We start from the raw sequence: 17,789 nt of genomic DNA, 5'->3' as shown, positions 1-17,789 counted from the left end.
GGGAGGGGCAATAGTACACCCATCCACATACACAACCACACAAGTCCCTTAATGCACACTCCACATGGCTGCGAAGTCATCTGTACAAAAACATGGCTCTTTCTCATTACCCTCTCCTTATGTCCTTCCCCAACCCCTCCTCACCTCTATCAGTTCAGACAAATACTTTCAATAATCAAGTTTCAATAATTAGTCTTGGCATATCCATGGGTGTGTGTGTGTGTGTGTGTGTGTGTGTGTGTGTGTGGGGGTGGGTGGGTGGGTGGGTGGGTGGGTGTGGGTGTCCATGCAGTCATTGTAACAATGGTAACAATGTGTTTACTACTGCTGGAAAAAAAGCTAGTGCTCGGAAGCTGGTGTGAATGCCATTTTCTATTATGTGTTACTGTGCTGCACACATAAATCCACTGTAGGCCAGTGCTTGCCTTTACCTTATTTATGTATAACTTTTTTTTAGTTTTTAAGATGGACAACTGATGTTCTTTACAATAGGTCTAATCAGAATACCTAGCCCCTACAATTTCAGTTCAGCTCTCAGTTTAGGCAATTGTGGATTCATCACATTCAGATATCTTTCTCTTTTGGCATAAACAAAAAGTTATTGTAGTCTAGCATTCTCACTTTTGCTTGGAACTCCATACCCGTTTCTTTTGCTCTTCCAGAAATCTCATTTTCATTTAAAAAAAACTGTATTGTCCTCTCTGATAATAACACGTATATTACATTTGTTGGCTTTAGTGCCCATAGACTTTCCAGCTGTCAGCTTATTTTAATATTTTTCAAAGTTTTTAAATCCATATTAGGTTTTTGTTTACACCGTATTTTATTCTATTTCAATAAATTTCTTGGTGTCTAAGGCAATTTTGTACTGATTGGATTTATCTGGTTTTTTTGTTTTAGTGTCTACTAAAACATTAATCTTTTTCTTTGGGCCTGTCTGCAACCCATAGCCTCCTCTATGAGGTGCAGAGCAAGAAACCAACAATTTCCTCCACTGACTCTCCGTAGCTCATATTCCTTTACCACCCAGCACCTTGCTTGTCACTGTAGATGTCACCTCCCGCTGTACTAACATCCTGAATTTCCCTGGCCTTGCCACTGTAAAATTAATTATTCTACAGTGTTGCTTGATCTTAATTATTTGATTTTATATTACGCTATGATGGACGTTAGTAACTAGGGTGTGTGTTTAATCATTCTCAGAAATAAAGAAGATACCAACACAGATCCCCGTGGAACAAAATCCCTGTGGAATAAAATACATTGATTTGCTCCATGCTAGATCTCCATTTACATAACAGACACTTGTGCGTCAATGGGGATGTAATGATGATGATTAGGACAACACAACACCCAGTCCCTTAGTGGAGAAAATTTGTGCCGGACCGGGACTCGAAACCGGATTTCCCGCTTATTGCGAGCGGTCGCCTCACCATTTGGCTATTCAGCACAAATTTTCATTGTCATCATTCCACTCTACAGCTGATGGTAGTCATTATTTGCAATTGCAAATTCATCTGATGTGTTTAGTAACAGCTGTGGTAGCTGCAGTGCATCGTCATCGGAATAACACCAGCACTGCAATATCGTATTTGCCTGTCGATACCGGGCATGCGACTTTCAAGCACAACGTCAGATCTGTACAGGAATACACATAATTGCTATGCGAGTATAGATCGTAGACGCACTGTTGACGATATATGGAAGTTTGGGTCTGACCGTGAGTCGTGCACAGATAGCCAAATGTAAGACAACCACTCGCGATAAGTGGGAAACCCTGGTTTGAGTCCTGAACCGGCACAAATTTCCATTGTCAGCGTTCCATAAAGCTGATGATAGTCATTATTTGCAACTGCAAATACATCTTATGTGTTTAGTAACAGTTGTGGCCACCACAGTGCATCGCCATCAGAATAACACCAGTACTGCAATATTGTTGTTGACACTGTGATCTGTATCTGATCTACTTCAATGTCTTCAAGGATTCTAAGCGGCAATTCAGGCTTCAAATGGGCTCTTCATGGCATTAAATCACAAATTGCACAACAATAAGATAACTTGGACCAATAAAATGCAATACAATACAAACTGTACCAAGACACTACATTCAGTTCAAAACAAAAGTGTTAATAGAATTGAGGCATTATGGGTCTACCATAATCCACTTTTGTAATTAAAATCACATGCTTTTCTTATAAGGACACCATAATGTGGAAAAATCCTGACAATTATTTATAGTGATTGCTCTCTTTTCTCTTCTGATTTTTTTTTCTTTTCCTGCTTGTGCTTCATTTTTGGACACTAATGAAATACTCAGTCTGAAAATGCTAGGTGATATTATTAAAAAACAGTCTCTGATCATATGTTGTCAAGCACAACACACACACTGAAGAAGCCAAGGACCAGAAATGAGCAGATTTCAAATGGAGGCATCACCTATAATCATACATTTAACTAATAAATAAATATTTAGGAATATACTGTTAATAATGTAATTTTATTCTTCTGAGCTCATCTTCAGTTAAAAAGTTATTAATCCAACCTCAGCTGTAAGCAATAAATTAAATAACGTTTAAAATTTCCCAGCACCATAATATTGAAACAGCTTGTATCTGTTTCCTCCATACAGATACAAGCTGTTTCAGGGAAATTTTAAACTTTATTTAATTTATTGCTTACAGCTGAGGTTGGATTAATAACTTTTAAACTGAAGATGAGCTCAGAAGAATAAAATTAAATTATTAACAGTAATTAAAATAAAAATAAAATTTTATAAACTGCAGTTTCGACAACAACAGTAAAGCAAACAACAATAGGAAATAACATAATTTTAGCATGGAACATAAATGAACATTTCGACCAAATTTTGAAAATTTTATTTAGAACAAACTTTTCTGTAAAGACTGTCTTTGGGGTGAAATAAATGTTTATATTTTTTGCCTTCACTATGAACTACCCTGCTAGCTTACACACATATAAACAGCAGCCTGCATAAATATAAATTTATGAATTAACGCAAGATACATGAAGCTAAGTTTTAGTGCAAAGATAAAAGTTATTTCAAAAAATGTCTAATCAATTTCCGTCCTGGCCAACTAATAAATTTATTTAGTTCATGCACTGCAACTATTTATATCTTCTGAACGCATTCAGAATATCTGTATGCTTCCTTTAATAAGTACTCTTGTATCAGCATGGCAAATTTTAGATGCAGAAATCATGCCTTATTAGCAAGACAAATGAGCATGTCCATATAAGGATTGTTCATTTTGGTATGAATGATTAATTAGAATTTGAACTGCTATTACAGAACTTACCTTCTCCTTAAGTTCATTTCGAGGCACAGAGATCACACCCATTAGTACAATGTAACGGATAAACTCATGATAATCCATCAATTCATAACAAGTGAAAGTTAAACTTGAGTCCAAAAACGAGTTAGCAGCGCTTTTAAAATCTCTTTTCATCATAGAATATATTCCTTTGTAAACTTTCATCCGGTTGCGATGTTCCCAACTGTCACCTTCTTCAATTAAGCTTTGAAAATGATGGAAGACATTTAAAAGTGACAAAAATTTTGTAAGCGAATTTATTTACACTTTAAGCAGTTATGGGAGTTTACCTTTCTGCTTTATCAATATTTCTTGTAATCAGGTCATGATCCCAATAGAAAAAGCCAATTCTAATTAAATAAAACACAATTTCCAACCGCTGGCCAAGAGATACAGTTTTATCATATGTGATTTGAAAATTTTTCACTGCTTCATCCTGAAAATGATGACTGAATAAAGTAGTGACCATGTAATGTAATAATTTTTACAAACTACAATATGTGCTCAATTACATTTGTTAAAGCCTCACATACTGGCTCTATATATGTGTTACAAATGTAATTCATTTTTACAGGTCTTTTTCCATTATTTACTACAAAATATATACTGACCATTTCTTTTGAAGCACCTTTCCTTTCAGCTACTTCACTGTTACAAGAACTATACAAAAAAACAATTTAAATAGAATCAATATTGCCCTTTTCTTCACAATTGGAATTATATTAGTATCTACACGCTATTTAAAATTACTTGAGGATTGACATTTCAGGAGTATCACATGGATGCGCAGAGCAGAGTTGAACACAGAACACACTCTTAATTTGACATTTCATCCAGTTTCTTCGAAGATATACGTCAACCAACACACAGTGAAGGAACTATATCAATGTTCTGAAAGAGTTGTAGTGTGTTTCAATTTTTTTTTATTTCCAGTAACATGTTTTTAAAGAATACGACATGCTTACATAAACATATTTCTTGACAACATTATAGTTCAGCATTCAGTAAAACATTTCCATAACTGAACTTACATGAATACACTGTGCAAATGAAATATCAAGAATAAATCATATTTTTACTCATTTCAACTTTCAGCTGTCTACTGATTCTGACAGCACCATTTAATATGGGATAATTTGAGTTAAACGTAGCAAATAACACACTGTTTATGATCGCAAAATCTAAGCAGGCTCTTCTTCAGTTTCATTACAAGAAACAAATCATTAGTTTTATTATTAATGTATTTTCACATTTTTGGGGTTGTCACAAGTTTCCCCAATGAAATTCCCTGATATTTCCCTGATTTCCAGAAAAGTTTTAGCATTTTTCCCTGACAAATTTTGAGATCTCAAGGGTAAGTTAAGATGTAAGGTAACAATCTGTCTTTGCAGTTATGATACAAGAAGCAATAGTGCTAACAAGAAATATCCAAACAAAACTTGCAAGCAGATGGTGTTTCCTGATGTGAGCAAAAGTATTTAGCACTAACATCAACATCTTTTGTAATGAAGTTTTTAGATGGAGAAAGCAAGCCAAATGGTATATGTGTTTCATTAAGACCACTGATGTTATTTATTTGAATAAAACAAAACATTTGGTGACAAAAATACACATTTCCTTGGAGACACAGGACAGATTTAAAATACCTGACTTCGGAAATAACATCAGAAAAAAGTAGGCCTCTTGAAAGGAGTGTGTAAGGCAGGCAAGAATTGTGTAAACCAACACTGTAGGTGACCGCCAATAAAATGTTGGTTCTACTATGTTCGTTTTTGTCGGTTATTTTTCACTGTGTTATATCTACTATTTCACAAGTACTGTGTGATTTTTCTTTCAAGAAATATATGAGTACATAGCACACAAACCACCAGTGACTGCAAAACATTTCTTCTTCTTATCGTCCATACTTTCTAAGATGTTAAACTACTTTTGAAGTACCAAAATGTACTAGAACAAATAAAATATCTATAAACACCACACTGTACAATGTACTTGTAGTAAGACAGTTGCAATTCCTGAAATCCATTGCCCATGCCTCTGGACTGCTGAGAAGCACCACAGTCCTGGGTCCATGGATAAACCATGGAAATCTACTGCATTACGCCACACACAAACAGAGCCGGCCTGCAGGCAGATCAGTGGGACTAGATCTGATGAGCAGGGCCTGCATATTAGTGGGAATCAAATGGCTTCAGATCAGCAGGCCCCATCCATTACAATCTATGCAACAGATAGCTTGTTCAAATACTCTGAAAACTAAATTTCCAGCCATAGCTTTTGACAGAAAAAAAAAGAATAGGCCAATGAAAGAAGAATATCATTGTGTGTTGGGAACACTGAATTCATCATAGCTTTATGTAAGTGGAGTTTTATGGGATTCTTTTTCATCAATCATGTGGCACATGTTCACTTCTTGGGCCAGATAGGTACTTGCTTTGGGCCACACACATCCTGACAGCTGGGGACTGGACATTCCTGATTTACACAGTACAAACATTCAGGGGTCCAGACCACCCACAAATGTAGGACTCAATCCAGTGGAGTGCCTTGTATATTTTAAGTACACACAATGTGTTTTTTTGCAATCTGAGAACACATTCAGCATTGACTTAACAGAGTTTGCTGGATGAATTAATGAAATATTACTGCAAAACTTCTCAAATCCACAAATTTAAAAGGACTATTTTTTCAGTTTTTGTTACCAGGCTTTGCATAAATAATTTCTGCAGTAATACAGTATAACAACCTATAAAATTAATTTTAGATTCAACACAAAATAAAATTACTTTCAGGAAGCACCTTACTACAGCATCGTAAACAATGTTAATAAAGAGGGCCCTTAACATTTCTGCAGTCAACCTGCCACATATATTCACGCAGATTATGCTGGCCCATAAATTCACATAAACTACAGCAAAGGACTTAACATTGTCCACTTGCTTATGCAGACATTTACTTTCACCCAATAGCAACAACTGTTGAATCACTTTTGCATTCAGGAACATATTCAGAATTTTTATCTGAGATGTTGCTTGATCATATTGATTTCTGAATCACTTAGGTTTCACAGCTGTATCAAGTCTTTTACAGCCATGCTGGGTGCCACATATTCTGCTTCTGTAGTGCTCAAGGTCACAATTATTTGTTGCTCAGAGGACCATATTATCAGTTCATTTGATAACAGAAAAACAAAACCAGAAGTTGACTGCCTTGTTTCTACATCTCCCGCATAATCCAAGTTGCTATATCTGAACAGTATCATCTTGTCTTCGTTCTTTCTCTAAAATATACCACAATTTTTCATGCCTTACACATACCTGAAAATGCATGTGCTGGCTTGATAATCATTCTCATCATAACTGTTCAAGTATTTGATTAGTGCACTCACTGCAAAAGTCAGACCTGATTGACTAACTGTTGTGGGAAATAAAAGTGAACTGCTTACCTCAATGGAAATTTTGCTCACTGAGCATTTTCATCCATTGTGTACAATTTCACATCTGGATTTACCAGAACAGATACAGGATTAACAAGACAAAACATTTCAGAGTTCATGTAACGTACACTGTTTGGTGCACAAACAGCACTTTTTCTTCTCTATTTCGCTCAATTTCCATTCCTCAAAAAACTTTCACTTTGGAAATAGTTATTATAATGTTTTTGCCATTTCTTCTACAATGACACTGAGGGATTCTTTGCTTTTTCCAATCAACAGCCCATCCTCTGCAAGCAAAGTTAAGATGACTAGATCATTTCCAACTTTCTCAGAGAAAATACATTTAGCTGTGTCATTCTCTTGGAAACCAAACTTCAAGAATTTACAAAACATTTGATTCCAACAACAGGAAGTACATTTAAACCATAAAAAGAATTTTTAAGCTGCATACATATTCATTCTCATCTAACATCACACCTTGCGGTACTGACATTTAAATTTCCTCATTTAGTTTTCCATATAAAAACTCAAGTTTTTACACTGAACTGCAACATTTCAAAATCTTACTCTGAAATCACAAGTAAAGTGAGTAGTGAGTGGTATCTTCTCACAACTAATGAGAAAGTTTTGTTGTAGTCCAGTCCAGACAATTGAGTAAAGCCTTGAGTGACAAGTTGAACTTTATGTTTGGGGCCATTCTTCAGTTTTTGATGCTTGAATTTGGAAAATCCACTTTGAGTCTGTTGGCTGATGGGTCTCTTTTGGCATGATGACAGAAGTTTCATTCATTTGATGCACTTTGAATTCATTTCTATTTTACTCATTTCTATTTTATCTGTCTAGATCCAAGTTTGCCTCTTCAAATATGTTTGGTTCAAGACAATCTACATAGTTCACGTCCTATCTGGCTGGATGTTTAATCTTGCTCCTGTCACATAGCCTGTAAGACTGCTGCTGAGCTTTGAGTGGTTATTTGTGATCTTGACCCACCTCTCCTTGTGCTATTTCTCATCTTCAGCTGGTGGCTCAATATCATGTTCTCCATCTTTGCCTTCAGATTCTTCTTTGTTTGAATCTAAAATAGGGAACAAATTATGTAAACTGACACAATCCTGCTTCAAAAACAGGTTTATGGATGGTCAGGATTCCCTCACAGAAATTCATGCTGTGAAATTCGATGATATTCTTGTTTTCTGGACCAAAAAGTTTGTAATTGCAAGATTCTCTCTGATATCTGAACACAATAATTAATTTTCTTGGTCTTTAAATCCAACTTCTGGGAGAACAATTTATAAATATGGCTGAATGCTTCTGTTCTGAAAGTTTCCAAGTGTAAGATTTGGGGTTTTCTGCCTGACCATAATTTGTATGGTATTGTGTATCTTTTCAATTGAGGTCCAATTCAATATATTGTATAAACAGTGGTATTAGCTGCCTCCACCCATAAAATTTTTGGAAAACTCCCTGCAATGATCAGGGTCCTCTAAGACTAGACAATTGTCCTGTTTCCACACTCTACATTCCCATTTTGTTGAGGAGTATGTGGTGCCACTGTCTTGAGTCCTCTTGATGTTCTTCTTCAAGTGTTCCATGCTTCAATCAACCGAGATGGTCTCTGTACTTTCAGGCACCCTGTTCAACATCATCTCAAATTTCTTGGAATGATCAAAAATGTCGGATTTACTTCTCAAGAAACAGGTGCGACAGAAACCAGATGTATCGTCTGTTGAATGCTACAAAATACTTTGCACCACTGAGTGATCTGACCTGCACTGGTCTGCATTCACTGCTGTATTTCCTATGAGCCACCCTGTATTGACAACACAATCTTGTTTAAAAAGAACAGCAACAGCCATTCAGTTAACACAATTTATGTACCAAGGACATCATTGATTAGTATACAGAACTGTGAAACACGTGTTTTCAATAGGTTGCACAAATATTGAAGATTGTTAGTGACAAACCACTTCTTTTAAAATGCAAGATGAAGACATCTCCCCCCCCCCCAAAAAAAAAAAAGAAAAAAAAAAGAAAAAAAAAAAAAGAAAAACCTGATTCACTGCAAGGATATTAAACACACACTCACATGCGTATATGGGTGGATGGGAAGGGGGGGGGGGGTTGGGGATGAGCTTTACCATTGCCATAGCTTGGAAGATTGAATTTTCTGAGCTGGGTAGCTGTAAGATTACACTCCTGGAAATGGAAAAAAGAACACATTGACACCGGTGTGTCAGACCCACCATACTTGCTCCGGACACTGCGAGAGGGCTGTACAAGCAATGATCACACACACGGCACAGCGGACACACCACGAACCGCGGTGTTGGCCGTCGAATGGCGCTAGCTGCGCAGCATTTGTGCACCGCCGCCGTCAGTGTCAGCCAGTTTGCCGTGGCATACGGAGCTCCATCGCAGTCTTTAACACTGGTAGCATGCCGCGACACCGTGGATGTGAACCATATGTGCAGTTGACGGACTTTGAGCGAGGGCGTATAGTGGGCATGCGGGAGGCCGGGTGGACGTACCGCCGAATTGCTCAACACATGGGGCGTGAGGTCTCCACAGTACATCGATGTTGTCGCCAGTGGTCGGCGGAAGGTGCACGTGCCCGTCGACCTGGGACCGGACCGCAGCCACGCACGGATGCACGCCAAGACCGTAGGATCCTACGCAGTGCCGTAGGGGACCGCACCGCCACTTCCCAGCAAATTAGGGACACTGTTGCTCCTGGGGTATCGGCGAGGACCATTCGCAACCGTCTCCAAGAAGCTGGGCTACGGTCCCGCACACCGTTAGGCCGTCTTCCGCTCACGCCCCAACATCGTGCAGCCCGCCTCCAGTGGTGTCGCGACAGGCGTGAATGGAGGGACGAATGGAGACGTGTCGTCTTCAGCGATGAGAGTCGCTTCTGCCTTGGTGCCAATGATGGTCGTATGCGTGTTTGGCGCTGTGCAGGTGAGCGCCACAATCAGGACTGCATACGACCGAGGCACACAGGGCCAACACCCGGCATCATGGTGTGGGGAGCGATCTCCTACACTGGCCGTACACCACTGGTGATCATCGAGGGGACACTGAATAGTGCACGGTACATCCAAACCGTCATCGAACCCATCGTTCTACCATTCCTAGACCGGCAAGGGAACTTGCTGTTCCAACAGGACAATGCACGTCCGCATGTATCCTGTGCCACCCAACGTGCTCTAGAAGGTGTAAGTCAACTACCCTGGCCAGCAAGATCTCTGGATCTGTCCCCCATTGAGCATGTTTTGGACTGGATGAAGCGTCGTCTCACGCGGTCTGCACGTCCAGCACGAACGCTGGTCCAACTGAGGCGCCAGGTGGAAATGGCTTGGCAAGCCGTTCCACAGGACTACATCCAGCATCTCTACGATCGTCTCCATGGGAGAATAGCAGCCTGCATTGCTGCGAAAGGTGGATATACACTGTACTAGTGCCGACATTGTGCATGCTCTGTTGCCTGTGTCTATGTGCCTGTGGTTCTGTCAGTGTGATCATGTGATGTATCTGACTCCAGGAATGTGTCAATAAAGTTTCCCCTTCCTGGGACAATGAATTCACGGTGTTCTTATTTCAATTTCCAGGAGTGTATTAGGACTCAAAGGAATTACAGACATTGGTTACAAATGGACTTTGATTTAAATCAATGGGGAAGATTGAAAATTTGTGCTGGACCAGGTTTCAAACCAGGTTCTCCTGCTTACTAGGCAGATGTGCTGACCAATGTGCCATCTGTACACAGTAGTCATTGCAATTGCACGGACTAGCTTAGCATGCCTCCTGTCAGACCCAAATTCTCACCCTATCCACACACTTTGAATGTAGCACCTCTTGCCCATTATTATCATGACTTGCAGGCGTCACTTAAACTAATTCAGCTCCTCATTTTCAAATGTATACTTGACCCTAGAGAGATTGCCACAAAGAGATGGTGGCTATGAAAGTGGGTAGACAGGACTAAATAAAGTCAAAAAGAATATTGCATTGAACAACATTGTTAAAATTTGCTTCTAACAAATTTACAACTATTCATCTTCAGATTTTCAGAATAAGAAAATAAACAACAACTCCATCAAATATTCAAATGTGAAAACCCTGCAGGGTGTTCACACTGTTGTCTGATAACAACGGTAAAATGGTAAAAACCATGTTTAAATAGTACAAACTAAGTTCTCATATTCCCACAAAGGAATGATAAATGTATTTCTAGCAATGCGGTCTTGTTACAGACAGTGACCATTTGACAATGTTCATTTTCATATGAATAGCAATGGTATCTTAGAAGATCTACTGCACACATTCCAGTTGGGAATGGTTGGAAGGGAACAGTGTGGATGTTAATGAGTGTGACTCTGAAATTCATCACATGTTAATCCCACAGAATAGCTGACTTTATAAAATAGCACTTTCGGTCATTTGACACCCTGCACATCTTCAAATCATTTCTGAAGCTTATGCTGCATATAAAAATGTTCACCAAATCATAGGCATATTACCAAATATTAATAAATTACCACAGTTGATCCTTGTTGTGATGATGATGATGATTAAGTTCCATACTCCGTGACAGAGAGTAGGGAAACGATGTGGGAGACCCACACCGTCGTACTAGGCAAGGTCCTAGTGGAGCTGGTTTGCCATTGCCTTCCTCTGACCTTAATGGGGATGAATGATGATGATGAAGACGACACAACAACACCCAGTCATGTCGAGGCAGGGAAAATCCCTGACCCTGCCCGGAATCGAACCCGGGGACCTCGTGCTCGGGAAGCGAGAACGATACCGCGATACCACGAGCATCAGACTGTCTAGTGTTATCTAATCTGAAAGTGAGTGAACGTTTTCTAAATGTTTGCGAATTGTGTAACTGAGGCGGGATGTGGGTACCAGCCCAGTATTCACCTGGCCGCATATTGGAAACCAACTAAAAAACACGTACATGCGGGCCAGCACACCAGCCATCATCGTGAATTTGCCAGGTGGATTCAACCCTGGGCTGGCGCGCCTCCCGTCTCGGAAATGTGTTAATGCCGCGGCTATCAGGGAGGGTCGCTGCATCGAATACAGGTTTTCCCAAGTTATGCAACAGGGTTTCACAAGAACAAAACATTTAAGAGAGAAACGTGTTCAGACCCAGACTCTAACCAGTTGTAAGTAACAAAAACATATGAATGGACTGTGTTACCTCTGTGATCAGATTGTGTACACACTAAATTTCATTTAAAACACTCTGGAATTTAGATATGTAGAAGCTGACTTACATGAAACTACAGTGTGGCTAGTGATTTGTTGTAGAAGGTACGAGAATGAGCAGTTCTGCACTGAGTAGACTATGTTCTGCATTCATTGTTTCATTCACTCAACATGTTGTGTAGATGATGATGATTTGGGTTGAGGGGGCACTCAACATCATGATCATCAGTGCCCTGACGAAAAGTTAACATGCAAGTCTCATGGGAGGGGACAAAGGCTGTCCCCACATGCAGAGCAGTTTTTAACACATTAAAGTCTGCCGCCCGTCCCCACCAATTTAGGGATGAGGCGTGACAAACACAAATGAGTCTTCATAGATGATGAACACACTAATGTATTCAACTAAAGAAAAGTAAGTGGTATCATCATATAATAGAAAGCCAGTAATTAGTCCAATTTCACTATGTATCTGTGATAGTTTAACCACATACAATAGCTAATCTAGATTCAAACCCAGTAGTTTTTACCTTTGCTCCAATAGTGCATAGGTATTCTGATTTTTTCATGTATGCTCCCTGAACTTCCATTTCCCCTAAATTCTTCTCTGCATCTTCAATTTCATCACCAAGTTGTTTGAGTTTTTCCATATTAAGCTGCTTTAGTCTAGACAACAGTTCTTCATCAACAGTCCATTTTAAGCTCTTGCACCATTCTTCATAAATAGGTGCCATTTCTGAAACATTGGAGAATGACATTAATGAAAAGAAATATAGAAAAATTTGTTCATGTTAAATGTAATGTGAATACAAAATTTTAAAAAATTTTCGTTGTAATCGCCTGTCACAGAGTGTATCACCAACTGCCAAAGGTACCCGAAGATGTTGAAAGAACCGCCATCACCACCCCATTTGGACTGTTCGAGTATCTGTTTATGCCATTCGACCTTAAAAACACCACACAGACTTGGCAACTGTTCATTGACTGTTTGGTTGGGAAACCAGACATTGCATATGGGTACTTGCTAATTTTCTCTTCCTCATTCGAGAAACATGAACTCCACTTAAATATGGTTTTACAACTGTTACAAGCAAACGGTGTCAAGGTGAACAATGCTAAGTTACAACGCCACCACACAAGAGTCACTTTTCTGGGCCAAGTGGTTTCTGCCTCCACCCCCTACCCAAATGGGTCGAGGCTATCAGTACGGTGCCTTTGCCCAAAGACTTTCACAGCCTCCGCCGCTTCCTAGGAACCGTAAATTACTACCACAAACACATTCCCCATGCCACCAACATAGAAGCCCCACTGACAGATGCTCTCACAGGCAACAACACTTCAGGGTCTCGGGCAGTCACATAGACTCCACACATGTGATACGCATTTGATAACCTCAAGTCAGCCTTACAGATGGCCATTACACTCGCTCACCCCATCCCTGATGCTCCCATCTCGCCTACTACAGACGCAAGTGATACAGCAGTGGGGGCAATACATCTGCAATCTGTGGGTTCTGCTGTACAGCTGCTCAGATTTTTCTCTCACAAACTGTCAGCTTTTCAATGCAAACAGTCAACCTTCGACTGGGAACAATTTTCTATTTACACCACGATGAAACATTTCCAAGACGATATCAAAGGTCGCCATCTCGTGGTATTTACTGACCACAAACCACTCATATACACTTTCCACAACCCATGCAAGGACCCATCCCTGAGGCGCTTCCGTCATACAGACCTCATATGCCAGTTTACAACTATCATCAGAGGGGCAGACAACGTAGTCGCCGATTTTTTTTCTCATGTGTCTTTACTATCTTCATAACTAGACCTCAACAAACTCCCTAGATTGAAAACAGATGATACTGAACTTGTTGCATTGCACTCAGATAGTAAAACAGAACTCGAACTTGAGTTACAGACACTTCCCAGGTTCTCGTCACCATCTGGTGTGACATTTCAACTGGACAAATGTCTGCTGATTCCCAAACCTCTCCATCAGGACATTTTTAATAGTATTCCTGACTTGGCACACCCTGGCATATGCACCACCGCACATCTGGTATCCAAACATTTAATTTGGCCTCGGGTGATTAAATAATGTCCCAGCATGCAAGCATGCGTGGCTTGTCTGCGTACAAAATAGGACGTCATGAACAGCCCCCCCCCCCCCCCATGGGTACATTCGATGTGGCAAAACAAAGAGTTCAACACACACACACACACACACACACACACACACACACACACATCGATATCGTTGGACCCCTCCCCCCCCCCCCCCCCCCCTCAGGCCTCTTTCATTACATACTGTCTGCCATCAACAGGTTTACACGCTGGGTGGAGGTGATTCCCCTCACTACTACCACAGCCGGCGCAGCGGCCCGAGCCCTTTTATTAATATGACTCATGTGCCTCAGCTACTCAGCCTCTATCACCACAGACCAGGGCAGCTTTGAGAACTGTGGGGGGTGAAATGATTAAGAACAACAGCACACCACCTCCAGAGCAACGGGCTTGTCGAACACTGACACCAAACGCTTAAAGCTTCACTGATGTGCCATGCAGACGAGCGGGTTGTCGCCCTACCATGGGTAATGCTAGGCATTCGGGCTGCATACAAAGAAACTCTTGGTGCATCTCTGGCACAAGTACTACATGGAGAATCCCTCACACTCCCAGCACAGTTAGTCAAGCCTTCACTCCCTCCGGATAAAATCTGTGACTCGACTTTCATCGGGCATGTCACGCAGCTAACCACTAACATTTGCGTGCCCCCTCCTCAGCAGCACTCACTTCCCCCCATATTCCTGCAAAAGGGCTTAGTGTCGTGCACTCATGTCATGCTGCGCGATGACACCATGCGACCAGCGCTCAATCCTCCCTACTCGGGCCCGCACAAAGTCATCTTGTGGCGTAACAACACATTTGAAGTGCTTATTAACAGCACACCTCAAACCGTATGTATCTGCCACCTCAAACTGTCATGGTCTCTAGGAAACTGCTTGATACTCCACCCAGCCAGCCCCCACCTCCTCCCACATCCACCTTGCCTGAGGTGAGTGATGACCATTCCCACACGTGTGATGTTACCTACACCCAGTTGCATGACAGTGCTGTGTTACAGGTGTGCGTGACATCACCAGAGTGATGCATGTGATGACTCTCCCCCTCCTATAGGCAGCCCCCGCCTCTCCCCAGTTAGGATTTAGTGACTTATCAGGGGCCAGCCTCAGAACGTGTGATGTCCCCGATGATGATTTGTGTGGAGATTCTGTCACCACCTCAACGGAAATGGTAGTTAATGTGAACACCGATTTCATTTGTAGTACTAAAGTGATTTTTGTTGTGTGTCCTGGTAATGTGTTTGTATTCTATGAACAAGCCAGCTTCCCCAATGACAACTTTACCAGCATTCACCTTCTCCAGCCTATCCCCTTGCCTGTTGGTACTGACCCGTCAACAGTCAAAGTCCTTCATACTGCAACAGGTATTCAGGCTCACTACCCTGACTCCTCACAATCCACCATCACCTCCCCGGATTCCTCCACTGCGGTATAAGGATTTGTTTGTTTGGGCAGGACCATCCGCCCCCCTTGCTGGCTCGAGGACTTCATTTCCTAATGTCATGTATTGTTTCTGTTAAACACACTCCCCCCCACCATACCCCGGTGCTTCCTTTACATGTATGCCCTCATATTTCTCTTTGTGCTCCACAATGAAAGGGGGGGGGGGGGGGGGGGACTAATGTAGCAACTATCGACGAAGTAGCGTATCAACACCTTTGTTTTCTAAGCTCTTTGGTTTGGGAGCAGTCTATGGTTGTGGTGCAAAACTGTAAACACGTGGGTACCGGGAATCAACTAGTTATATGTATATATGTGCTTCAGACCACTAAATTCATACTTATTTTATGGTGGTTAGTGTACATCATTGGATCCTGCAATCCGATAACACTAAATCCATATATGTAGTATAGTGTGTGATGAATCTTGTGAGAAGTTTCTATCTGTGTATGTTTCAGTTTATAGTACACTACTTTACTATCTATATTACTGTTTATTCTACAGGTAGTTATTGCTGAGAAACAAATTATTAGACACTATTCATAAGCAAAGAAATAGTAAATTTAGTGGTGTATGTTGCAAGCAATTTCATTCTGTACATTCCAAGTTTTTAATTTCTGTGTATGACAAGTCCAGTATTGTTTATATGATGACAAGGATGTTAAGTAAGTATGTAAATACATAAATAACTAAACTGGATGCTATAAATTAAGTAGTCTATTTCTTGAGGAAAAATATGAAGCAAGAAGTTTTCATGCATGTAAAAAATAAAATCCAGTTCAAATCTATTGATAGCAGTAGTTTCTGCTTCAATCAACAGTTGGACGCCTGTGCTAGTGAACTGCCGCTACCAGAAATGTCATTCATGATTTTATTCACAGCTATTGTTTTCTCAGCAGCTGTCGTACGGTAAATATTCCAGAATAAAATTCAGTTGTCAGTTGCACACTGTAAATTATCAATCTATGGTTGTAATTATCAGATCCAATATGTACAGTTTTGATGTATCATTGTGAAAAAGATATTGGTCTTCATATCTAATTTATTGTAAATTATCTATCTATGGTTGCAATTCCCAGATCCAACATGTACAGTTTTGACATATCATTGTGACGAAGATATTAAGCTTCAGAAGTTGACAAATTTGTCTGCCGAAACTGGTACAGCAAAATAAAAATATCTGTGCAACTGACCAACTGAATTTGATTCTGAAATATTTGTCATTTATAAATGTTGCAGTATATAGATCCTCACTGCAAGACTTACAACAAATTCTACAAAAAACTGAGTATTTATTATGCTATATAGGACACAAATGAAAGTAAACGACAGTCTCACATTGCCATGGCCCCAAAGGGCACTAGTTCTCATGCTGTGAGATTTTTTTCCTCTGGGTTATATTAAGGACAAAGTTTATGTACCCCAGTGCCAACAGTGCTGCAAGAACTACACGACTGCATCATTCCCGCTGTGACAGACATTGACAGAAACATGAAAGTGAACATATGGACAGAATGGATTACTTTTTGAATGTGCCCCTCTGATGAATTGCACAACCATTGAAAATTTGTAGAATGTACCAACACCACAAATTTAGTGAGTGTATCTCTATCCTTTTATACATAATCCATCTTTTTATATCATAAACTTATAAATAAACAGTGCTTTGAAACCTGAAGAATCGCTGAGAATAACCCTGTACTTTGTCAGCCTATTAATCTATAGGGTCTGGTCTTTTATGGTATGGTCTCTGTCTTTTAATGTGTGGACCCTGGTCTTCCATTTGTAATCTAGTCCTTTGTCTAAAGTAGCTGCATTTGGACCTGTTGTTGTGGCCAAGCATATCATGACAGTTAATTACTTCAACTTTCTAGGAGATCAGAAAACTTCGCGGCAAGAATCTTTATAACGTAGTCTATGTATAATCCCTTACACCCTTTTTTGTAGCAGCAGTATGCTGTTGAGGTGCATGTCTGTAGCACAACCCCATATTTCTATTCAATAGCTAGGATAGGGATGGACTGTTCCATAACTTACAGTTTTAAGGGTGTGGGTGGACACCTAGCTAAAGAGGCACAGGGCATTACTGACTTACGCACACCATTAATATGATTGATCTACTGAAGGTTTGGGTCCAGGTGGACACCTAGGAATTAAAGCTGTTTGCTTCCACCATCATTATCCCACCTTAGATTTTTATGCATGAATGCCTTTAGCTGCCAAGTAGCAAATATTAACACCT

General features: G+C 40.3%; 1 protein-coding gene across 1 annotated transcript in view; it reads right to left on the bottom strand.

The window, feature by feature from the left end:
• The window catches only part of LOC126252943 (26S proteasome non-ATPase regulatory subunit 6-like), a 138,613-nt gene that overhangs the window by 56,845 nt on the left and 63,979 nt on the right, over positions 1-17,789 (bottom strand). The window contains exons 2-4 of the mRNA XM_049953952.1: positions 12,513-12,718; positions 3,623-3,768; positions 3,318-3,537 (exon numbers count right to left, since the gene is read on the bottom strand). Coding sequence (XP_049809909.1) covers positions 3,318-3,537; positions 3,623-3,768; positions 12,513-12,718 — 572 coding nt within the window. The remainder of the gene's footprint in view (positions 1-3,317; positions 3,538-3,622; positions 3,769-12,512; positions 12,719-17,789) is intronic.

Source organism: Schistocerca nitens, chromosome 4 (assembly GCF_023898315.1).
Source record: "Schistocerca nitens isolate TAMUIC-IGC-003100 chromosome 4, iqSchNite1.1, whole genome shotgun sequence".
In the NCBI taxonomy this organism is placed as follows: Eukaryota; Metazoa; Arthropoda; class Insecta; order Orthoptera; family Acrididae; genus Schistocerca; species Schistocerca nitens.
This window is presented reverse-complemented; position numbering and strand designations above follow the sequence as displayed.